The sequence below is a fragment of the Rhinoderma darwinii genome, chromosome 7, assembly GCF_050947455.1.
Source record: "Rhinoderma darwinii isolate aRhiDar2 chromosome 7, aRhiDar2.hap1, whole genome shotgun sequence".
Taxonomy (NCBI): domain Eukaryota; kingdom Metazoa; phylum Chordata; class Amphibia; order Anura; family Rhinodermatidae; genus Rhinoderma; species Rhinoderma darwinii.
The window spans coordinates 116,259,636-116,285,831 of NC_134693.1; the positions used below are offsets into that span (position 1 = coordinate 116,259,636).

The window sequence follows — 26,196 nt, forward strand, 5'->3', positions numbered from 1 at the left end:
AAAGTGTACATATTTTCATTTTGCATATTTCTGCAGGGTCATACTTTCCAACTTTTGGAGATGGTAAATATGAACCCATATATGTAAGTATATAGGCAACAAACATAAAAATACATACAATTCCCTGCGATCTAAAAAAAACTACCACCACTTCCGCTTGGTTGCACGTTCCCACACTCCATCCCAAATTTTTTTTTTTTTACATAATCCCCTTGTACAAATCTCAAAACGTTGTGTGCATGTGTAGAAAGATAACAGTATCCACTAGATCACTCCACACCACTCCAAATATTGTTTCTGGTTTGAATAATTAGTTTTGTACTTTGCAGTAGGATTTTATGATGAATCTAAATAATAGAGAAGTTTATATCTGAAGTGGATCAAACTCTCCAGGAGTACATAAATCTAAGTAAAAAAGTAATAGAAAAAATAGGGAGAAACCTCCAGCTCACCAAATCCTGCATCCCAGCCTGACACCTCGCACGGATCTCCGCGACGGCCCACGGTGGAAATTGCAAGAGAAAAGGAGAAATGATCCAGCGCTGTGTCGGGATAAAAAGGATACGTGGATCCCACTTTTATTGATAATGAAAGATATAAAAATATGGAAAGAGACGCAGTCCCAGGATGGGTGATGGTGCGGGCGTGTGCCCGAGCCTACGTGTTTCAAGCACCGACTGTGCTCTTAATCATGGCAAGAAATGAAGTCATTTTTAAAAAAGTAATAGACTTGATCTGATTTCCTAATATAGTCTCTATTAAGAGAGCTAGTGTGGGGATGTTAGCTGCTGGGGAAGGGAATGTTTTACCTCTTGTCCATGGAAGAGATTTGACAAAGCCCAGAAGGCAGTAAATCCTGGAGACTTTGCAGGTTGGATAGACAAGCCTGCTCGGCTGTTTCCTGTATCTCCCACAAAACCGAATGGAGATAGATTGGCTGTTCCTCACTCTAAGCGTCCTACACAACGGTTTCTCTTACAGTTAAAGGGGTTTTCCCATGAGGGACCTTTATGACCTATCCACAGGATAAATGTCAGATAGGTGCGTGTCCCACCTCTGGGACCTGCACCTATCTCTAGAACAGGCCCCCTAAACTCCGTTCTAGCTTTTTGTGCTCACGCTGCCTCCCGGCCACTTCCTGATTACATGGTCGAGAGTTATGGAAACAGCCTAACATGCTGAGCTACACGGTTTCCGTAACTCCCATAGTAGTGAATGGCAGTTACAGGAGCAGCATAACATGTAAGCTACGCTGTTTCCGCAACTACTATTAAGTTCTACAGGTGTTACGGAAACAGCGTAGCTCAGCATGTTATGCTGTTTCTGTAACTCCTGACCATGTAATCAGTAAGTAGCTGGGAGGCAGCGTGTGCACAACAAGCTAGAACTGGGATTAGGGGACTCTGTTCTAGAGATAGGTTCGGGTCCCTGTGGATATATCATCTGTCTCTGATGGGAAAACCCTCCCATCAGCCCCTTTTGGTGCACATTGAGTTATACAGGAATAGTATTTTTTTTGACTGTTGGGTTCCTACTCTTGCTGCAGACACCGACCATGGTTTGGAGTTTCTGAACTCCAGACATAGAACCCCTAATATTAGGAATGCAAACTTCATGAAAAACAACAATATTAAGGCCATTTTCAGACAGCCGTAATTCCGGGTGCATTTTAGCGGCAGTGTTACAGTTGAAATACCAGCACCTCCCACAGTTCTAATAAACTTGACTTGGATAACTTTAGATTTCTTAGGTTATCTAAGTCTGGTACAGAAGAAATGCAGGAGGTTCGGGTATTATGGCTGTAATACGGATGCTAAAATGTGTCCCTATTATAGCCATCTGAAAGCCCCTCTGAAGACCAAATGGTCATACTCCATTGAGCAGCACTGAACACGGTGAAGTGTGGCAGGGGCATCCATTTATATGAGTGGACATCCGAGGTGTGATGCATTCCCCACTTACCGGCAGCAGTGTCCGTGCCAAGTCCAGTGTCTGTGACAACTTCAGTATCCGTGCCAAGTCCAATTGTCCAGCCCACGCCAGCTTCTGATAGTCCGGCACAAGCCAGCCTCCGATAGTCCGGCACAAGCCAGCCTCTGATATTCTGGTACAAGCAAGCCTCTGACTATCCGGCACAAGCCAGCTATTCAGGTACTCTCACCCTAGTGACTGGCATCAACATTTTGCTTGGCCAACTGCTACTCCGTTACCGCGGAGTGGCCCAGTGGGTCCACATTCTCCTAAACCGTGACACAAGGTGTCTCCGGTTACTTCTAGTATCCCGGCAGTAATAGTAAAGTCATCTTTAAACTCCTGACGTGTAATAATTGATGTACTATTATGGGATAATACAAACCTCTGATTCTCTGAACCCTCTGATGGATAGTTTTTAAGGAAAATGAAGCCAAAGGAAGGGGATGTAGACAGTGAGTAATGTATAAGTATTAAATTTGTCCAACTACACCCAGAAAATTTATTTATTTCTCGTCTCGTAATGTATTTGGTCAGTTGTTCCAAGATGAAGTCTTACGTGAAAGATTCCAGTAGAATAACATTGCTAGACTTTGTGATTTATTTAAGATTTTCTCTAACGATAACCTCCATTTACAGTGTTTATCTTTTTAAAGTGTTTTTTGTTTTTTTAACACTGATAAATTTAGCAATTTCAAGTCTGGAGTCTTGCCGTCTCTGAACTTGGCTTTGTCCATATTTCTTTCCTTGACTGTGAATTGTTTTCCTCTATTTACATAAGTAAAATAATGGCAGGTGTTACACAAATACCATTCTCTGCCTCCTCCGTTTTTAGTCTTGAAGGCAAATTCCAGTCATCACATCATTTTGCATTGATGACCATCCCCCCTGTTGGATACCAATGGAATGCTAGTAATGATTGTGGTGGATTTAAACAAGAATCCTTCTTGTCATTACAGCAAGCAGAGATCTTGAGCAAAGTGGGGAATTGAAACACAAAGGAAGATTTATCATTCTTTCTATGCGTAGAAAAGTCGCAAATGCCTCAAAAGTCGCAGTTTGCATCAAATATATTATGACTTTTGAGGCATTTTGACTTCTCACGCCACTTTAATTAAAAGGAACCTTTTTTTTTTTTTCTTTTTTAAAATTCTTTATTTTGTGATCCAAAAGGAACATTTTATGAAATTAATACAAAAGTACACAAGGGTATATATGCAGTAAAAAGGAAAAATACAAGATAGTATACAAAGAGAGCAGAACAGTCCAGGATAGCAATCTCGCGAAGAGAGAGTGAGAAGATATGCTATCTCCAAAGACCGATTGGGCGCCTCCTTACTTTTGATTGACAGCGCCTCGCCTCCCCCAGCACACATGAAATCCTGCGCTTGCACATCGATGTCCAGTTCTGGTGCGTGCGCACAACTGGGCACCATAGCGGTGCATGCGCAGGAACTAGATTTGAGGCTTAGACGAAGCAGAGATGGGTGACGGACCATACATGACGGGCACATGCGCGCTATCTCAGATGAGATTTTAGTCATTCAGGGCGGGCCAGTTTTCGGCGGTGGGCAGGCATAAGAGGAATGAACGAGACTGCCATATTATTACCATGAAAGGCGTGAAATGTTTGCAGACCGTTATTTACGGTCGGGAGAGGGGATAACGCCAATGAACTCTTGACAGCAGCGGCCAGCGAGGGGTGTGTAGAGTTCAATAGGTGATTAATGTAGACGAGGCGTAGCACAAGGGGTCGAGCCTTTCATGACTTAACAAATTTACTATAATTTGTACCAGAAGCTGCTGTAAATTATAGCGTAAATGTAGCTGGAGTAGATTTGATTTCCTGGCGCACGGACGGCTAGGGACGTGCCTAATTTATTAAGAGGTGTGCACAGTGTTGTTTAGATTAAGATTGGCGCACGCAACAGCAGTCTTAAAAAAAAATTAAAAAATCCCTCCATATTATATTAGAAAGCTGCGTAATTTGAAAGGCTGTGTTCACACGAGTATGTTACGTCCGTAATGGATGGAACGTATTTCGGCCGCAAGTCCTGGACCGAACACACTGCAGGGAGCCGGGCTCCTAGCATCATAGTTATGTACGATGCTAGGAGTCCCTGCCTTGCTGCAGGACAACTGTCCCGTTCTGTAATCATGTTTTCAGTACGGGACCGTAGTTCCACGGAGAGGCAGGGACTCCTAGCGTCGTACATAACTATGATGCTAGGAGCCCGGCTCCCTGCGGTGTGTTCGGTCCGGGACTTGCGGCCGAAATATGTTCCATCCATTACGGACGTAACATGCTCGTGTGAATCCACCCTAATTATACAATGGTTCAGCTTTGTATGAATGACCGTGAACGTTTTCTGCCAACTTGGACGTGCCAAGCTACTTAAAACGTAAAATCTCATGAATTAACAAAAAAAAAATAGCAACCAGATGTCAGGGCCCCCCATAGCAATCGCTCGGGGGGCACATGGTATCACAGCCCCACATAATTTTTATAATTCAAGGTTTTTGGTTTTCTGGTTGGTTTCTTCCTCCCCACCCCTCTTTTATTATCACAGTTGGTATTTACCTGCATGGTTCAGGTTGAGGTCAGCTGTACAGGAATGTACGAGCAGGTTCTGGAATTTTCCACCTTGCGCTCGTGAAGCCCGCGCTTTTTACTGATTGGATAATGAGCAGCAACGGCGTAAAGATTTCCTGTTTAAATTCTGGTGTCCGGCAGTGTTCCGGGCCGTTTGAAGAAGATTTAAGACAAGCCCCGCCCAGCCCTCCCCTTTTTTAAAAGGGTTTCCCTGTCGCGATGTTTACTAGTGGGGTTTAGTCTCCCAGCTAATGCTGAGGGGACTTGGTTCAATAATTTGATGATGATTGATTAATGAATTTTCAATAATTTTATGGTTATGTTGTATTGAATTATTTATTCTTGGGTAACCCTTAATAAACATCGCGGCCTATATTTTCCAATTATAAAGTTGTGGTTGTCATTTATTTGTATGTTTATATGTTGGGGTTTGTGTTACCATGTTTTCTAAATGTATTTTGTAATCTCACACACTGCCCTCATGATTCATACCCTAAAGTCGTCTCAGCAGTTTTCTGCTTGGTTGTCGCCTCACTTCTAGAGACAGGGTAAAAGGTCAAACTTTTCCAGAAATCCCCTACAAAAGCCACAAGTACAGAAATAGAAAACTTCTTCCCATTAGAAATGAGGACATGGCTCCATAGCTGCATTTTTTCGATGTGCCCCCTGATATTTAGTAAGTTGGGCCTCGTCATCCTGAGTCGTCTGGATAGTTCTCCTAGTCTATGAGACTCCTGAACAGATAGAGCAGGTGCAGTAACCCGTCACATGCCCATCCCCCTCCTTACACTGCCAGACGCCTCTAATCCCAGGATACTGGGCTGGCACCGGACACTCACATCTCCCGTGCAGGGTTTTAGGACCTAGTCTTCGTGTGAGGAGAATCTCTGATCCACAGGCGCCTGCCGCTGAATAAATGAAGAACTGGAAAAAGTGATTTATAAAATAACCACGGCCGAGAGACTATGCTCAACTAATTTCTTATATTAAATCATCCTGTAATATGTAATTCTCTAAAGAGAAGTGGCTCCCGTCTAATCATCTGGACTCTTGAGATATAGGGGAATTACTTATAGCTTACAGATTGTCAAGTTTCAACTTCATCCCATATCTAGAATCCAGTTGTCGGGCGGCATCACTATTTTTATAGAGTACACTAGTAGGCCGATTTCTTAGGAGAGTAATACGGGTGCATTTTTGGATCTATGATTCTGAGTTCGGGTCATTAGACCCTCCGCCGTGCCGGATTTGCAATCCTAATATGGGCACAATATATTCCCATATTACGATTCTATTTGTGGCCATGCTAGTATTATGTTCTAACAGCCGTAATGTGGCAACTTTCAGTAGCATCACCCATCATCCAATTATTGCGCCCACTGGACGCCTAAATATAACACTTCCTGTGGACTATTATATAGTGAATCTTTAAGATGTTACCACTGTGATTAATTAGCTACTCCTTTTTTATGGAATATTTTTAGAATCGTATCCTTTCACCGTAGGAGCAACTTCACTTTTTCCTTTCTTCTGAAGACTACAGGCTTTTTTTTTTTTTGTTTGTTTTTTGGGCAGTCTGTAGTCTTTAAATTGGAATCCATCTGTCTACTGGATACTGTGCAAATTAGATAGTCTTGGGAAATTGCTTTTTAATCTGTTCCAAAATATTGTCTAAATTGTAGGTTGGATCTAACCTTTTTCAAAGTATAGAACAATGCAACTAAAATGAAGTGAACGAAAAAATAACATTTTTGTAATAGTAAAAGCTGCCTTAAACTGGAGCCTCACTTTATTGTCGCATTTGTCTCGTCTCTTAAGACAGATTCAGCAGCGAGTGAGCTCGCGTGTCTAAACAATGTGCATGTGACTGCTGACATGAGAGCAGGGACCGGGGGCCTTCACTTCTATAAATACTCACATGTAGAGCGATCCAGTGAGCCTGTTAATATTTCACTAGTGGTGTACCTGACGCGAGTACAGTTACATTACGCGTTCCTATACATTAAATGTTTACATTTATGGATCTCGATCGCATATAAGATGTGTGGTTTATATGGGTAGAGTCCGGTTTTTATGTTCACAGGATGTTTAAAAATAATCCAAACACCAGGTCATGGGTTGTGGTGTTTTTTTTTTGTTGTTGTTTTTTTTTTTAACTAGCATTTACGGTTTTGCACGTTCAGTGAATAAATGTTTTCTTTGTAATCTGTGTAACTATTTAGTCTAACAGGCGCTTCGCCTTCCAATACATAGAAAAAAACCTGTTGGCATTATAAGGCTCTGATCTTATCTACGTCACCATTCCGTCAGAGAAACAGAATATCAAACATAATGGAAGTGTTGAAACCATCAAATGACGAACACCAACAGCTCCCAAAGGAACCCATTGACTTTAATGGATGCCGTCGGGTTTTCGGTCGTTGTTTTCATCATTTTGCCGGACAAATTAGCCATGCATTTCGCACTATTTTATCAGAATGAAATACGACAATCTGCGACGGTGGCTCTAAGGCCTCATTCACACGGCAGGGTTTCCCGGCCGGGTGCCGGCCGTTCATAAATCGGCCGGCACCTGGCTGCATTAGGAATAATAGACCCCTAATGGGGCTATTCACACAACCGATTTTTTTGACGGCCGGGAAAACCGCCCGTCAAAAAATAGGACATGCTCTATCTTCGCCCGGGTACCCGGCCGCCCGGCTCCCATAGAAGTCTATGGGGCCGGGTATTACACGGCCATCACCGGGATGTGTCCCGAGTGATGGCCGGGTTTCCCGTGGCTTGCGCTCTATCTCCTCCTCCTCACAGCGCAGAGTGCATGTGAGGAGGAGGAGTTGATGCCATTCGGACGAATGGCATCGCTGTACACTGTGTGGCAGGGCCGGGGTGTACAGCAGGTGGAAGGGAGCGCTGCGCTGGCTCCCTTCCCCTGCTTGTTTTAAAAGCACCGTGGACCGGCGACACCTTCGATGGCGCCGCTAGCAGCTGCAGCTACAGCTGCTGCTGCTGCGGCTGCTACTACTGTAGCGACGCCACTATAGCAGAGCGGGGAGGTATCTCCCCGCTCTGCTATGTGCTAGCCGCACTTTAGCTCCTTGAAGGAGCGGAATCCCCGTGTTTTCGGGGATTCCGCTCCTGGACAGAGCGCTTGATGTCTCTGTCCATATCTGGGCAGTGACATCAGGGGAAACTCCTGAAGCGGAATCCCCGAACACATCATGGGGATTCCCCTTCAGGAGTTGCCGCTGATGTCACTGTCCGGATCTGGCCGGCCCGGCACAGATGCAAAACTTAATGCAAACCGGCCGGGCAAAATGTCCGATTTTACCGGCCGACACTCGGGCTCGGGAACGACCCGGTCGTGTGAATCCCGCCTTAGGAATAGCCTAGGAATTTATGCAATACCCCTATTATATTTAATTAAAGCTGGCCATACACATAAAATGACTGTACGCGCAAAACTACCAACCACTATCCCACTCAACTCCAAGGATCAAGTTTTATTTCACTAGGGATGGGAGTAACAGACACCTCTGGCAGCAGCTGGTATCCCGGGGCAGCAAAGAATTGGGCAAGTTGAAATCCAACGTGCCCAATTCTTATTTTCCTGGATGAGAAGCATTCAGATTGCTGCACACAAATTTCACGGATCAGCAACCTTTGGCGCTCCAGCTGTTGTGAAACTATAGAAAGCCACCATACCCTGACAGCCTTTAGTTATCAGGGCATGCTGGGAGTTGTAGTTTCACAACAGCTGGTGTGCTGAAGGTTGCAAACCCCTGTATTAAACGGTCAGTGCATTGGCCAACATTTAATTGGGATGTTAGAGCATTCCTTTAGGAATAATATTGACTTCCCTTCTGGTGAGGTCTGTGATATCCTCATGTTGGATCATAGGGTCAGATGGTGGCCAGTTCTAGCTTTTTATGGGCAACCTAAAGCCAAAATATCCGCTCTGGTTTGTAAATCAGTAGGTTGGCGTTGGCACAGTACACATGGGTTATGCAGCAGATTGGGATCTTTACACCAGTCCTGGTGTTTAATTATTAACTTGTTGCAGGTTTGTGATTTGTAAGATCTTTAGTAATAGTATTTCATTTGCCGTCGGCTATTAGGTTTGTTCATTTCCAGTTATGTACAATACAGAACACCGCTCAGCTTACTGCGGACTGGTCATTATTACTGCTTATAAGATATAAAATGCCATCATTACCTGCATGCTTCTAGACAAAAACACCTCGATAATCGAGAGGAAACATTTATTTGTTTGTTTGTTTTTTATAGTAAATTTTACCAAATTATGGAATACACATTTTTGCCAAAATATTTGTAAAACAAAACAAAAAACTCCTTCTCCTAAGGCCTCATGCATACGCCCGTTGCTGTTGATCGAGCTGCAAAGTACGGATCCTAGAGTCCGTATTTTAGTCCGTAATGCCTCCGAATTGCCAGCGCAACCATTTTTAATGTCGGTATATTACGGCAGTGTTTATGTGTGTCATCAGTTTTTCGTGGTCCGCACCTATGGGAAGGTCACATGACCGGATTTTGCGCCCATTTCCCGGAAACATATCGACAAAATGCAGACCGCACACGTAGGACTTCCGTGCGCTGTCCGTTATTTTCGCGGACCCATACACTTGAATACTGATACGGACACGCAAAAACGGACAAAGGTAGGGCGTGTTTTATAATTTACAGAACAAATCCACAAAAAACACTGATGTGTGCATGGCCCCAGAGAAATAAATGGGTCAGTGTGATATCCGCACATGATGTGGCCCTATGCACATGACGTGATGTTTAACGAATCCATGTAGAGGCCACAAGTCTGGACCGCAAAACCTTAGGACATGTAATTTTACTTTCCGTATTTGCGGCACAGACTCGCCATCGTGTATGACTGTCCCTGCATTTTTTTTTTTTTTGCAAATTCGTGAATACTGGTGAGACATGGATGTACTACGGAGAGATTTTTGCGGACAAATGGACCACAACGGATTTGTGGTTTTGCTGGCCGCATTATGACCACGTCATGTACATTAGCCCTTACTATGTAAAATTCTTAAGCTGGAAAACATTGAATCTCTTATTTTGAATATATTTTTATCCATTTGTACGAATGGTCGCTGTATGATATTTAATTCGGATTATGTGTAAAAAGTGAGACAGATTTTAATGTTCACATCAATGGAAATAACAAGCTTTCCCACCTCTCAACTAAGGAGGGTCCCTTGAGACTCATTTGACGATTCACTAAGGCAGTGCTCCCCACAGACTGATAAAGAGGTGGTTCGCACTTGTGGATAGGTCTCTCCATTGAAGTCTATGGCAGTTTCGGAAAGAGCTGTGCAAGCAGTACTGGTATATGCCATAAATGTTTATGAAGAGAATACCTTGTACATTTGCTGTTTATTTAACTTGTTGTCACATAAGAAATTCTCAGAAAGCATAATTGGGAAATTCCACACAAAACTGGACTCATTTCTGTATGGAATTTCCCTTTAAAGTGAAACTGTTATGTCTATTATGCCAGTATTTCCCAATGTTCCTAAGCCAAGTACTCCCTATTCAACCGAATGACATCAAAGTACCTCCCAGTAGGGCTGGGCAATTATGACCGACATCAAAATTAAGATTAATTCAACATGTAACCTCCATTACGATTAATGAACGATTATTTAGGTCACACCCCTTTTTGCATGCCCCCCGTATTTGCATGCTACGCCAATGAATATCCCGAGCCTGCTGTATATCATATATCTCCTGAAACTGCCCCCACACAGTATATTGCCCCCATAGTGCTCCCGACACAATATAATGCCCTATAACTGCCCTCCACAGCATAATGCCACTATAGCTGCCCTCCACACAGTATATTGCCCCCCACACAGTATTATTCCATCCATAAGTGCGCTCCACATAGTATAATGACCCCCACACAGAATAATGCCCCTATAACTGCCCTTCACACGGTATAATGCCTGTGAGTGTCTGGCAATACATAGTGAATGGTAGAGCAGGGACCTTACGGCTCCCTGCTCTACCATTGGGTTAAAATGTATCTGCATCCTGAGGACACAGATATAGTTGAAACTGGGGGGAAAAAAATGTAAAAATCGAAAAGCGCAAGATGACGTCGGTTAATTGCACTGAATTACGATTTCGGTTAGTTTTCGATTAATTGCCCAGCCCTGCTCCCAAGGCGCTCACTCTACACAGCACTGCCTATAAGGCCCTGTTCATGGCTTCCACTTATAACGTTAGCCAGAGCACCGTACCAGATCCATCTTACGGCAGATGCAACCGGTGCCCAGAAATGTTGCTCTTTTTGTTACGCGTTTTACCCATTGAATTCAATGTGGAGGTTTTTTTTGTTTTTTTCCCCTAAGCACTGCTTTCCGCAGTGCAGATTCTGCCCGAAAATCTGCACCACAATTGGGTTTTCCCTGCGGGTTCTAGGAATCTAACTTTGAAAGAGAGCAGAACTGAAAGACGTCCTTCCTGAGAAAAGGGAACTAGATAGAATAGGGTCTGTTACCAAAAACTTGGGAGGGAAAAAACCCTCTGTTCATGTGTGTTGTTTTTCTTAATGTTTAGTACACTGCAGATCCGGACAGTTATTTTTCACCATATTTTTTTTTAGATTGTATTTATACTTTTTCGATACTTTAATTTAAATTTCTCACGATAGTAAAAGTTGGGTCTGTCGTACACAATTCTGTCAGTGTTACATAGTAACGCAGTGTGGGGTTTACATTCGGAGGCTGCGGTCTGCAGTGTGTCATGAACGGATGTGATCTATCATTTCAAGCTTTACTGAGCAACTACAATCCGTGATCAGGCTTATGTTTCACAGCTTCTCTTCCCAGTGCCAGTGTGCTGCTCTGTGTGTATAATTTAAAGGTACTCTATACTTTCTATAGTGGAAATCAGAACAGTGTAGAGCAAAGTAATTGTGCAATTACTCAGCATTGTATGTGGACTTCGAGATGTCATATTCTCCATTCACATACAAATCTAATATAAAGTCTACAGGTTTCCTATTCTAAAAGAGAGTGGAGCAATATGGAAATTCAATTAACTGTTACACATTGCTAAGTTGGTAGGTCACATGACTGTCCGATTCCAAGGCGCAAACCTGCAGAATTTTTGCAGATGTGAACTCACAAGCACTACAGAGTAAGTATAGAAAATTATTTGCAACTTCTAACTTTTTCTATTAATTTGTAGAACTGGCTAGGGTGGGTTTGTTCTGCGGTACTGGTATGGTTTATATGTCAATTCATGGTTCAGATATTTCTAATAATACTGTATATTGGCCTCACTACCTCTTTAAAGGGGTTCTACTCTATTACAAAACATGGCTGCTTTTTTACAGAAACCGTGCCACACCTGTCTGAGTTGCTGTGACTGATATTACAGATCAGTTTGAATAAAGTGAATAATTCTGAGCTGCAATACCACACACAACCTGTGGACAGATGTGGCATTGTTTCTAAAATAAAACAGCTGTGTTTTTTTCTAATCCTGTGCAACCCCTCTAAACGTCCTACTGCCGAACAGACCAGAAAATAATCAGGTCTTAAAACTTTAAAGGCGTATTGCCAACTTCTACATTTATGGCATATGCCAACTCCTGGACCCAGACCTACATCGAGAATGAGGGTCACCTGACCCCCGTTTTCACCTGGTGAGGTGGCCACTGCTCTACTGTTTCCATAACTTCCATAGAACATAATGGAGAGAGCCATACACCTCCATAGTCCCATCTGGAATCGACAGCCAGCATTTGCCTAACCAGATGGTGCGGAGGTCGATCTGTCAGACATTTATGGCATATCCTGTGAATATGCCATACATTTCTAAGTTGGGAATAACCTTTTAAGCACACAGTCAATGACACAACATGTGATGCCAACTAGCGCCCCCCACTGTAGTTCCCTCACACTATAAAATTTAAAGAATCTGATCAAGGTAATGTACAGAAACTCTCGCTTCCCAACCTGGCAAATCCACCCCTAAATAAGAACAGTGATGTGGTCTCCGGCAGCCAAGATTGTAATGTTCATTGTTCTTGAAGTGGTGTCTTCTCTGACCAGGTTTACTGTATTGCTATAAGATAAAATACTATTTGGTTAATACATTTCACCCATCCTTACGCCAAATGTCTCTTACAGATTGCTCATGGACAAGGCAGAAGAAACTTGAATATAAATCATTATGCCAATAAGAAGAGTGCGGCCGAGAGCATGCTGGATATCGCCCTGCTGATGGCCAACGCTTCGCAGCTGAAAGCTGTAATTGAACAGGGACCCTCGTTCTCATTCTATGTCCCGCTCATCGTACTGATCACCATATCACTCATCCTCCAGGTTGTGGTCGGAGTGCTCCTCATCTTCATTGGTTTGTATCATTTTATAGCTTAGCACATTTTGTCCTTCCATTACTTTATTAAGCCTTTCTATCTGCAAAACCCATTGAATTCCTTATATTCCTTCTGGTTATTGGTCAGCTAAGAACTGCTTTTCTCCTGGCTTTCCATTCTGTACCTACCTCGCCACTGCTGGTGCTCAATCAAAGGAAGGCTGTAATGGTGTAGGGTTCTTGACATTTCTGATAATCCAGTATTTTTATTCCCATACATAGTATGGATGTCCCATGCGTCCCATTGAGCTGTTTTCCATATTCTTAATTACTGAGCCTCTATCCTTAGGCCAGTTGTATACGACAGGTACCTATGATGCTATTCGTTCGGGTCATCTGACACTCAGTCAGCCCAGGATTTCGGTCCATAATATAGCTGCAAAAATGCACCTGAATACAATCATCTGAAACTGTCCTTTTTTAAAGGGGTTTTCCCAGAATCATAAGATATCAGATGATAATTTTCTTGGGGGCCCCACTGCTCATACTCCAACGGATCGTGTAAACCAGGGTCCCGATTCCCCAGATCCTCCTCACTACACCCACAAGGATGAGCAACTTGAATGGCACGCATGCTCCACCGCTCCATTCCTGATCTGTGCGAATGACGAAAACGGCTATACTCGGTTGTTTACGTCATTCCCGTAGATTTTGAATGAAGCTGCATTCAGCAAAGGGAGGAAGGAGTAGGCACTACTGCAAGAGAGGATTTAAATTTTTCCAGCAGATTTTTATGACCATTTATTCTGTGGTGCTCAGCAGTCAGAGAAGCAGTAATCGCATTAGCAAGAATGGAAGGAGAAGATGAAAAGCGACACTCGACAACCATGGTAAAAATCGTCTTTAATGTGGCAAAGCAAGGGAGGACAGAGCAGACCGCCGACAAGGTTAGAGCCTGTTTCGCACTATGTAGCGCTTCTGCGGAACTATAAACAATGATGCAGCTGGCGTGCTTTAACCCCTTAATGACCAGCCTATTTTAGACCTTAATGACAGGCTATTTTTTAAGTTTTTCCATCATCGCATTCCAAGAGCTATAACTTTTTTATTTTTGCGTCGACATGGCTGTATAAGGTCTTGTTTTTTGCGGGACAAGTTGTATTTTTTAATACCACCATTTTGAGGTACATATTATTTATTGATTAACTTTTATTAACTTTTTTTGGGGGGGGGGAATAGAAAAAAATCTGAAATTTCGCCACTCTTTTTTGCGTCCTAAATCTTCGCCGTTTACCGTGTGGTATAAATAACACAATAAGTTTATTCAGCGGGTTGTTACGATTGCAACGATACCAAATTTGTATAGTTTTTGTATGTTTTACTACTTTTACACAGTAAAAACGCTTTTTTTTTCAAAATTATTTGTTTTTGTGTCTCCATATTTGAAGAGCCGTAACGTTTATATTTTTTCGCCGATACAGTTGTATGAGGGCTTTTTTTTGCGGGAAGACTTGTAGTTTTTATTGGTACCATTTTGGAGTAGATGCAACTTTTTGATCACTTTTTAATCAAATTTTTTTAAAGTCAGGATTCACAGAAAACAGCAATTTTTCCGTCGTTTTTTATTTTATTTTTTACGGCGTTCACCGTGCGGGTTAAGTAATGTAATATCTTTATAGGAGGGGTCGTTACAGACGCGGCGATACCAAATATGTGTAACTTTTTAACTTTATTTTGGTTTTTTTAATAGTGAAGCAGTTTGTAAGAGGAAAAAGTGGGTTTTTCATTTTTTTTTTATTAACTTTATTAAACTTTTTTTTTAAACTTTTTTACTAGTCACACTAGGGGACTTCACTATGCGATCCTCCGATCGCTATTATAATACACTGCAATACTTTTGTATTGCAGTGTATTACTGCCTGTCCATTTAAAACGGACAGGCATCTGCTAGGACATGCCTGCGGCATGATCTAGCAGGCATTTACTACAGGCAGACCTGGGGGCCTTTATTAGGCCCCCGGCTGCCATGGGAGACACAGACACTCGGCGATCTTATCGCCGGGTGTTGGTGGGATGAGAGGGAGCTCCCTCCCTCTCTCCAAAACCACTCAGATGCGGTGCTCGCTATTGAGCACATCATCTGAGGGGTTTAAACGGGTGAGATCGATACTAATATCGATCTCACCCAGCAGTGCAGGGACGCCCCCAGCCCTCAGCTACCTCTGGCAGCTGAGAGCAGGGAGATTTGATAGCTCCCTGCTCTGTTTACTTATTCCGATGCCGCGACGTAAAAAGTCTATGGCATCGGAATAAGGCCCGTTAGTGACCGACGTAAAAAGACTATGGGCCGGTCACTAACGGGTTAAATAGACCGCCCTGCATCATTACTCAAACAATGTGAACCAATAGAAATGTGAACTGAGGACAGTGCCTCTAAACCTACCTATCAGAAAGAGACCCAGTCCTATGCATCAGCATAACTGTCAAATGACTGTGCTGTGACGCGGAGAAACCAGAAGCCCCGTCGCTCATGCACAGCAGCAAGATGCTCATAGCGCATGTGCAATGTGCGATGACGCGTCCGGAACGGCGCATCACAGCGGGTTGGGTAAGCATACGCTGTGACATTTGAAGCTTTTTTTTTCATGCACATAAATTATAAAGTTCTTTGAAGAGAAAAAAAAAATGGACCGGCAGTAGAGAGATGGTCCCCCTGCCAGAGAAGAAGGGATATAGCGGTACAGATAGTAAGATAACACGTTATTGTTTTTGTACTCCTGATATTTATAGAAATTAACAGTCTGGTCTTTCTTCAGTAAAGTATGACCTCAATAATCCCGACAAACACGCCAAACTGGACAACCTTAATAACGCTGCTACTGGACTTGTGTTCATCATCGTCGTGGTCAACGTTTTTATTACAGCATTTGGTGTGCAGAAGCCTGCAGAGGGTCCAACAAAAGTATAGAGCTAAAAAAAGAGGTAAGCTTAGGTGATCTATATATATTTTTTTTAAACTCGTTTTATTGAACTCAAAGCTTGCAATAGATAAATCACAATATTACAGTATATCATACATTGACATTTAAACATCGAATTACATGCCATTTAATGCACTATATACATAATGCAGAACATATAGAAAACAACTCTTCCAAGGATCATCTCTGCACATCAATTCCATGATAGACAGAAATACTTAGAAAATTAAAAGAAAAATACAAAATATATAAATACAGTATTCAATTTCCGTATCCCTCTGGAACTATCCCACACTATCTTCCATTGCCAGCCTCCCCAATAAAGAACACATATTATGCTCAGAATCCAAAGTCAAGGAGGAGGAGAGCCATCCATCCCGTATCTTCCCAAACTTGATGGGACATTTCCTTTTCCGGTACACTACTCTCTCAAATGGGCTGATGGTATTCACCAGGGATTTCCATTGCGCAAGCGAAGGATGTCTATCCGCCATCCATCTCAGGGCAATAGCTTTTCTAGCCATAAATAAAGTTTCTCTGAGAAATATTCCATGTGAAACGGCCAACAATCCTCCCCTAGCAAACCCAACAAACACACCTTCGGAGTTTTGGGTACAGGTACCGGAGAAATATGATTCAACACATCAAGCACTTTATCCCAAAAGGAGCTAATATATGTGCATTCCCAAATAAGATGTATGAAATTTGCTCCAGGAGAATGACATCTGTGACATTCAGTATGTGGCAAGCGACCCATACGATATAGTCTAACGGGAGTGAGATAACTTTGATGCCTTATGTACAATTGGGATAGTCTATTATTTACAGACGAGAGACAAATAAATGGGATTCTAGGGCCTCTGACCAAACCTCTTCCGATAATGAAGGAATAATTGTTTTCCAGAAAGCGTGTATGACTCAGTCTTTCCATTCAGAAGATGTGTGTAGATTGCTGAAATAATGCCCTTAGGACCCTGTGTCTTCAGAATCCCTATCAAAGGGAACTTCGAAAGAGACGGGGGCCCCGCACAAAACTGCGAATTCAACGTGTGTCTGCGTATCTAAAGAATTGAGTACGGTTTAAATTGTAACCTTCAATCATCTGGGTAAAGGACAACAACACATTGTCCCGATATACATCCCCGAGGCAGAGAATCCCCTTGGACTTCCAAAACACAGACCCATCCAGCATTTGTAAGTGAGAGAACATAGGATTATCCCACAACGCAATTTTAACTTAAAGTGTAGCTAAACGTTCGACAAACTTCTGACATGTCATAGAGACATGTCAGAAGTTTGGATTGGTGGGGTCCGAGCACTGAGACCCCCACCAATCACTAGAACGAAGCAGCTGAAGCGCTCGTGTTAGCGCTCAGCTGCTTCGTTTCTGTTCGGCTTTTCCCGGAAAGCTGATGTATCGGTGTACGGGCTCATAGACTTTGTGTTGAGTTGTACACAACACATTTATTTCTGGAAATAGCCGAACAGACACGAAGCAGATGAGTGCTCACACTAGCACTTCAGCTGCTTTGTTGCAGCGATTGGTGGGGGTCTCCGTGCTCGGACCCCCACCAATCCAAACTTCTGACATGTCACTATGACATGTCAGAAGTTTGTCGAACGTTTAGCTACACTTTAACTTAATTTTAACAGCCTTCCAAACCTGATGTGCAAGTCTATGAAGTAATAATAATTTCCCTCTAAACCGTGCTGGGTTCTCCAGAACAGACCACAGGACAGACTGTCCCAACACATGCCGCAATGCAAACTCCAAAAACTACTCTGGATTCAATGCAAGCCATTCGTTCAAATATAGGAGCTGTCCACTCAGGAAATATAAAAGTCAGGTAGAGCCAAACCTCTTAGGACGCTGAAGTGTGGAAAGGGCAAGTTTCCTTCGAGAAGTCCCCCATACAAAACCGGATACCAGGGAATGTAACCTGTCAAAGAATGACCGTGGAATAGGTCCATTAGCATGTTCCAATAAATACAGACCCTTTGGTAAAAGGATCATCTTTACCAGACCTACCCTCCCTGCCACCGATAAAGGTAAAGTCTTCCACGCTCTAAATTTCTGGATAAAAAGATGCTCCTGGGGGTATACATTCTTAGCATGTGAGTCAGCTGGAAATTTCGTTATGTATATTCCCAGATATTTAAAACATGTAACCACCGGTAAATTATAATAGATATCTGTCCAATTCACCTCCCACAAAGGCATCAGAGCTGACTTAATCCAATTAATCAGAAACCCAGAAAAAACACCAAAATGCTTCACAATGTCAATAGCCCTAGGAAGTGTAGTGTGAACATCAGACATGAAAAGAACCAAATCATCCGCATACATACCTATTCTACTCTCCCTATTGCCTATAAGCACCCCCCGAAATAAACTATCCTGGCGGATTTGAATAGCAAGAGATTCTAGAGCTAAAGCGAATAGAAGAGGGGAGAATGGGCATCCCTGTCTAGTTCCCCTACCCAAATCAAAAGAGGCTGTACCCTTACCATGTACCAAAAGATTTGCCTTGGGATGCTTGTATAAAATGGAAACCCACTTGGAGAAACCAGATCCAAATCCAAATTGTGTCAACACAGCTTGAAGGTATCTCCATTCCACGGAGTCAAAGGCCTTGGCCGCATCAAGTGATGCCAATTCCCAATGTTGATTCAAGTCCCTCCCAACCTGTCAAACCGCCTGGACCGTGCGGATGTTCCCAGAAGTGGACCTCCCGGGAATAAAGCCCGATTGATCGTTATGTATTAACGAAGTGATAATAGAATTGAGTCTATTCGCCAAAAGTTTAGTCAGAATTTTATCATCTAAATTGAGTAAAGAAATTGGTCTATATGACCCACACTCCAAGGGGTTTTTATCAGGCTTCAACAAAATTATAATAGTGGCTTCATATAAAGACGTGGGCAAAGTATCCAACTCAAAAGCTTTCGCATACATTTAAAGCAACTCAGGACCAATAATCTCAAAATATCTGGAATACACTTCTAAAGGAATTCCGTCCGGTCCAGGCGATTTCCCTTTAGCTAGAGCCTTCACAGCCCTCTACAACTCTTCCAACGTGATAGCCTCATCCAATCTATGTACTACGGACAACTGCGGGAAAGTAATCCCCTCTAAATATGCAAATAATGTATCGTCCGAGTACCCGCTCTGGGAAGTATATAATTCAGTACAAAACCTACGAAATCTATTGCCAATCTGCTCGGTATCACTAAGTTCTTGACGACCTTCATCTAGAATTTTTAGATTGCCAGGAGAGGACTGACTAGCGTGTACTATATGCAACAATAAGCGACTTGACTGATTTCTCATCTCAAATGCATTCTGGAGGGTATCCGTCTCCTCCCAATGAATGTCCAAAAATTGAGTCAGCCGATCAGGTATGCGATCGTTTGAGCCAATCAAACATAACCAAAATGGGTGTACTCTCCAATTGAGTTTACTATCTCTTCGGTCAGATAACTGAAATACTGCCTGTAAACACTAGGCGGTGCATAGTCAATAGTAGCCAGCCCCGGGCCCAAAGACAAGGAACCAAACATGTAATCAATTCGAGACAATGCACCTCTAGAAGGAGTAAAACATGAGAATTCCAAAGACTGGGGATGCATTATTCTCCACCATTCCACCCATCCCATCTCATCCACCAACTTCTGCAAGTTTGAGGAAGAAGCCAAATCCAAAGCACTACCTCGGGGAACAAAATTATCAAGAACCGGATTCAATAAAATATTAAAATCCCCCATACAAATAACCTTCGCCTCAGGATAATTAGAAGCAAAATTGACCGCTAATTGTAGTGGCGACATATTAGCCGGAGGTGGAATATATAACCCCAGGAGCCCAAAAGATACGCAATTAATATAGGCACGCACAAAAACATATCTACCCTCCGGATCCACAATCGTCCGAGTCACATTCCATCTCACTGCTCGGTGCACTAGTATAGAAACTCTGCGAGAATAGGACGTGTGCCAGGAATGCTCTGCCCATTGAACCCATGTTTTTTTTAATCTAGTGACCCAATCAGCTGTCATATGGGTCTCCTGAAGGCATAAAATGTGTGGTCCAAACTTCCTCACATGTGCAAATACTGCAATTCTCGTACGAGACCCGCCCATCCCCCAGATATTCCACGACATCACTTTCAGGTCACCCATAAAGAAACATACACACACTTTCTAGCATACTCATCCCCACATATTCCGTATGGTATAGATACAATAGCATGTAATAATGTACAATATTCACATTTTGTTAAACAAGTAGCAAGCATTATAACTAGCATCCAACTTATTATAACTATCCCCCGTAAGGGAAACCATGGGAGAAGTCCCCTCCCATCTACAAGAACGTCATTAACTATTAAAGGTATGATGATAACTTGTGTGCCATGGCTTATGGTTACGGGGTATCTGTGCATACAAATCAAGATGGTATAGTTAAACTGCACAGAAAATAAAGCTGCAACATAAGTCATCCCTGCTATTACAAATCAGACCTATTCACATTTAGGAAGGAAAGTTATTACAGTTTAAAAAATAAACATAAATGAAAAATTGAAGTATGTCATCCGACAGGTATCGGTAATGCAATATGCCAGACATTCATCAAAAATAATAACAATCTGCCAGCCAGCTTCTCCAGGAAGAACATAGTCACCATACGTTTTATGCTCCAATAAAGCAGAAGAGAGGTAACCTGTATCAATCATGTCCCCCCCCCCCCCCTGGCCTCATAGATATCCATTCTTCATCCTCCCTTGGGTCCCCAAAGAAAACAGTCTTCCCACCATCATGTATTCGTAGATGAGACGAGGAGGCCATAGAGTAAGAAATATTCAAGTCCCGCATTTTTCTCTTCACAGCGATAAACGTCGCACGTTTTTCTGCAATTCAGCCGAAAAATCAGGAAACAATAAAACACGGGAATTGTCATATTGAATATCTTGCTGTTTTCGAGCCATCTGTAAGATCAAATCTCTGTCTTTCCAATTTAGAAGACGTGCCAACAAAGGTCTTGGTGGTAAGCCAGGCTGTGGCGGTTTCGCCGGCACTCTGTGTGCACGTTCTACAGCAAAGGCCGCCGAGAAGTGTGTCTCAGGAAAGGTGGTCCGGAACCATTGCTCAATAAATACCCCAGGTGTAGATCCTTCCACACGTTCTGGGAGTCCAATAATTCTGACGTTATTTCTACGCGAACGATTTTCCAGATCATCGCATTTCTGTTGCCACAACTGCACCTTTCTCTTCACCGCTGACAATCTAGCAGGAATGTGAAAATTATTATCCTCAATGGCAGAAATACGATGTTCCGTCTCCTTCACCCTCTCTCTAAGTTTCTGCACATCATGGCGGAGCAAGCCAAGATCCACCCTCACCTCCTCTATCTTCCCCGTCAGAGAGGTGGTAGACAAATTGATAGCTTGCAACAATTGCTCATATCCCTGTTGCAGCGTCATATCAGGCCCAGTCTCCGGCTCTTCAGTCTAGCTCGTATGAGCACTCTGACCGCGTGGTGGTCTGGAGCGTTGTGCTGCAGAGGCAGAGGCCCCTGGCGAAATCTTTCAATATCTCTGCCGCAGAAGACCCCTTCAGGGAACCCATCGGTGCCATACCTCCGACGCACGTCTGTTATCTGCAAAAAGGTCTGTCTGACTCAGGATTAGAAGCAGGATGATGAATATAGCGGGTTGTCCGCCGGAGCTCTCACACTGCACGTCTGCTCATGCTGCCTGCAGGCCACGCCCCCCAAGCTTAGGTGATATTTAATGCATCAATTTACGATATTTAGTGAGCTTAAAGGGGTTGTCTGGGCATAGGGTGGTTTTTTTTCTTCATACTGATGACCTATCTACAGGATAGATCTTCAGTATATGATTGGTGGGGATCCGACACCCAGACCCCGCACCGATCATCTGTTCCGGCTGCCTCTGGGCACTGGAAGTTATGCGGTGGACTGTGCAGGAAGAAGATGGCTCCATTCACTATATAGCGGCCGTACAGCAGCTCTGCTCCTATTCAGTATGAAAAAACGTTCCATGCCTGGACAACCCCTTTTATTAGGTAGATAGGTTTGGCAGAACTAATGTTGATGTCTTGAATATCATCTGTGGTGTTACATAGGACTGTAGGTAGACCTCCTCATTGGAGCTATTTTAATGTGTAAACATTATAGCTCCAATGACAAACACAGCCTTGTTACATTTGTAGATGGCTAGATATATATATTGTATTCTAAGATTTACAGTGGTTGAAAGAGGAACTGTTTTCTCTCCTCATTTCTGTTTTAGTAAATATAAGTATTTCCCATGAAAGAACAGTTCTGGAGCATTTTAGAACGTTGCATTGTGCTGTCCCTCTATTATTCCTCCTGGAAATGTGTAAATAAATAGACCACTGGGCGTTCCCTTTGTCAATGGGGCATGTTGCTACACACTCTGATACTGTCCAATTAGTGCTGACCGTGTCAGACTGTGTAGGGACATACCTTATTCTTGAGGGGAACCGTAACGCCGAGTGCAGCGTTCTAAGAAAAGATGCTCCAGAATTATTGTTTTATGGGGAATACAAATATTTACTCAAATATATACGTCAGGAGAAGTGACCGGTCCTCTTTCCGCTTTATGCAAGTTGGAATGAATGGCTCATTACTTATAGGCTGGTTCTAAATGTACAGTTCGCCACAGGCGCATGAAGAAACGCGTCCTTGCTTATTATCCCAAAAAATAGGTCTGGGCTCCTTGTCTTGGCTATATGTTGTAGTGCAGTAGATTAAAAAACATCATCTGATGTAAAAAAAAATTGCTGTGAGCCTCTACAGTTTACATTTTGTAAATCCTTATCTTTTTACAGATATTTAAGGACTAAAAAGAGAAGATTTTATTTATCACACAAATATACTATAGATATGTATGTTTTGAAGATATCGGTCGCCGAGACATTTCAGTCTTCCCATTTACCTACTTCCATTGGATACAACATGTGGATTGAGTTCTGGAATTTTGGGATGTTCCCTTTGGATAAATTGTAAGGCAAGACACCTGGAAGTTATTTAGTTTTTGCTGTCCATTAAAGATGTCTACTTGGGCCAGAACGGAACACATCGCATCCATAAATATCCCAAAGTCCCGCCACCTGTTCTTTCATTCCACGGTAACGGGTATTCAAGATATCGGAAGATGAAGCAAACTAAAGCAAGGTTGTGAATCACCCGCAGCATGACTCCTACATATAACTACTATATGTAACTCTATGGCGCTGATATGGGATGGACCATCTAAGCTGGAATTCTCCTGTCCACTGTACTGTAGCTATTTTCTAGCATGATGAACATACGTCAGTTTAGGCTTATTATTTTTAACAATTTGTATTTTTAAATAATTTTAGTTAAGTTAAAGGGTAAATAAACTTTCAACAAACTTCTGACATGTCAGAAGTTTTGATTGGTGGGGGTCCGAGCACTGAGACCCCCACCAGTCGCTCAAACAAAGCGGCAGGAGCGCTTGTGTGAGCGCTTAGCCGCTTTCTTTACTGTTCGGCTTTTTCCGGAAAGCCGATGTGGCGGAGTACGGGCTCATAGACTTTCTATTAAGCCCGTACTCCGCTACACCGATTTCCAGTAAAAGCCAAACAGAGCGCTTCTGCTGCTTCGTTTTAGCGATTGGTGGGGGTCTCAGTGCTCGGACCCCCACCAATCAAAACTTCTGACATGTCACTATGACAGGTCAGGAGTTTGTTAAACATTTAGTTAGTTTCTTTAAGGAACAAAAGAAGGACACGTTTGTAGTATAATACTGAGCAGATATGGAGAACAATGCTGTTTTTGGGTAGTTGAGTTTAGTTAACGTAGGAAAACCAATATGCAAAATGTATAGGATTATTTGGGTGTAAGCTGAGCCTCCGAATCCTACATCTACATCAATTTTGCCGTTGTGGGAATTGGTTTATGACTGGAATGAACAGTGAATCCAAGACTTATTGGATTATCTAAACATGGGGTCATAGTAGGCCCCCTGTCTACCCTTGCCTTTTAGACCCACTCATTGGCCAAGGGTGTTTGTACCATAAAGGCAGACCATGCAGTGAGCCCGGTGGTGAGTACATGTGCAGGAACACCCTCTCCACAACGTTAGCAAGCAAGTTTGTGGGAAATTAATTAAAAAATCATAAAAAGGAGAAATGGGGCAAACAAGCACCACGTCTACCTGTCCCAGGTGGTTTGGGGTGTGGTAGCGTTAACCGGCACCAGATTAGGGCCCCATTTTAATCTGGTCACTGACTCGTGGCAATGTTACATTTTAAACCGTAAATCCTACAATGAATTGAAGGGCAATGTTGCCCTGCGTGGCAGTGCCCCCACCGTAGTGCAGCTTTGCTAGAAGCTGAGGCTGGCCTTGCCTTGTGAAAGAGCATCTTACCGTGGCTCAACATCACACAACCATTGATTTGTACTGCACCAGTCCATAAATAATTTTGATCATTTGGCACACCTCCATATTATTGAATCGCTTCAAATGTCTATTAATTTTTCTATAAAAAATGTCTTTTAAAAAAGGAAGTTTTGTGAAATAAAATTGTATTCTGTATTTTATCCTCACAAATGACAAAGAAAAATGAGTAATGATCACCACACCGCAGCGTCATTATCATTTGTGTTGACACCATGTGTAGCTGTGTATTTTACAGTAAGGCCAAGTTCACACACACACACACACATATATATATATATATATAAAATGGCTATTCTAGGTTATGTCCATACAAGGCGCTGTTGAAGCTAAGTTTTTCCAACACGGTCAGCATATACACATGGAAGGTGGTTACTGTAATGTCCCCAGATTGGGCCTATGGACCAGATGTATACCAAAATGTTCATGTTTGGCTAGTTTAAATCTACTTTTTTTTAGTATAACCGGATACTACAGGAAAATTATATAAAAAACTATTTTGTTCGTACTTTTTACCGCTGCATTGCTACATGTAGGACAATTATCATCCAATATGATCCTGACCTTATATGAGTTATCAGCCCAAGTAAGGCGATGCTAAAATCCATCAGTTCCTCCCATCACCGACCATAATGATTCCATTTTCAAATCCTCAGGGAACTAAGAAAAGGTCTAATCTCCAGCCTTTTCTTGGACCTTTAACTTTTCGCCTTTAGGACCGTGCTTGCTGCATCTTTACATACTTCCATCCCAATTGTCTTCACATCCTCTTATGTCCCGGCATACAAAGAACCCTGTGTCAATAAGTACGCAATGAATCAGACGTTTTAAGGCTTTGGCTCTCACTTTATGGGACATTTCAGTCTATGGGGTCACTGCGATGAAATGTACAGACTGTACTTGGGGAGAGAAGGACGAAATGTAGAATCAATCTGTGAAAACCAGAAGCCAAGGGAATGTGTATCCACTGGCACCATGAGAAATGTCTTCTGAAAGTGATTTTTTTAATATGGGACTATCAAAGTGCTTGTGATATGTTATATTTAGGTAAGGCCGTGTTCCCTTTACGGTTCTAATATCTACTAGAGTAGTGTTTGTACTTAAAGGGTTTCTGAGACTTAAGTAGTAAATAGGATTGAGCTGCAGGACCAAGCACAGCTGCCCATAAGAATTAAACCTTGTGTCTGTTTAAACAATGAAGGGGACGCGGTCCCTTTATTTTGCTAATCGGCAGGGATCCCGGGGGTCGGGAACCCACAATGTCAACATAGGTCATCAATAAGTATATTTTATGTTCGCTCTTATGGGGGGAAAAAATTTAAGTAATGCCCTCCCGTACTACACTAACTTTTCAGATGTTCTTATTAGGGCATCTGGGTCCCCCATTCTTGATTTAACTTTTTGGTTGAGCAGGATATACAAAGAGCAGCTTGCTGTACAGAACCCAGCACATCCACATATTACACCAATGCCCCATTTATTTTCAATCAACCACATCCCCCAGTGATCAACCTATCCACATCATATGGGATAAGTGGCTGGGTCCCATGTTCTCACAATCGGTGGAGGTCCCAGCTGCAGGATGCCCAGCGATCAGACACTTATTCTCTATTCTGCGGATAGGGGATAATTTCTGTTCGTAAAAAACCTCTTTAAGGATCCGTACAACACTGAAATGTAAGGTGGATGTGTACATGAGGCCTTCGGTGTATTTATTAAAAATCTGACATAAAACAGACTGCTAGGTTCCATCATTTTATTCTGCAGTCTACAAAAATCGGGGTATTAAACTTTCCCATAGACATTAGTTGCCTGC

The 26,196-nt window shown here is 42.6% G+C and overlaps 1 protein-coding gene across 1 annotated transcript in view; it reads left to right on the plus strand.

Annotated features, from left to right (window-relative positions):
- Positions 1-24,654, plus strand: part of NINJ1 (ninjurin 1) — a 44,740-nt gene extending 20,086 nt beyond the window's left edge. The window contains exons 2-4 of the mRNA XM_075833877.1: positions 12,745-12,970; positions 15,748-15,913; positions 22,786-24,654. Coding sequence (XP_075689992.1) covers positions 12,745-12,970; positions 15,748-15,899 — 378 coding nt within the window. The 3' untranslated portion in view covers positions 15,900-15,913; positions 22,786-24,654. The remainder of the gene's footprint in view (positions 1-12,744; positions 12,971-15,747; positions 15,914-22,785) is intronic.
- Positions 24,655-26,196: the final 1,542 nt, after the last annotated feature.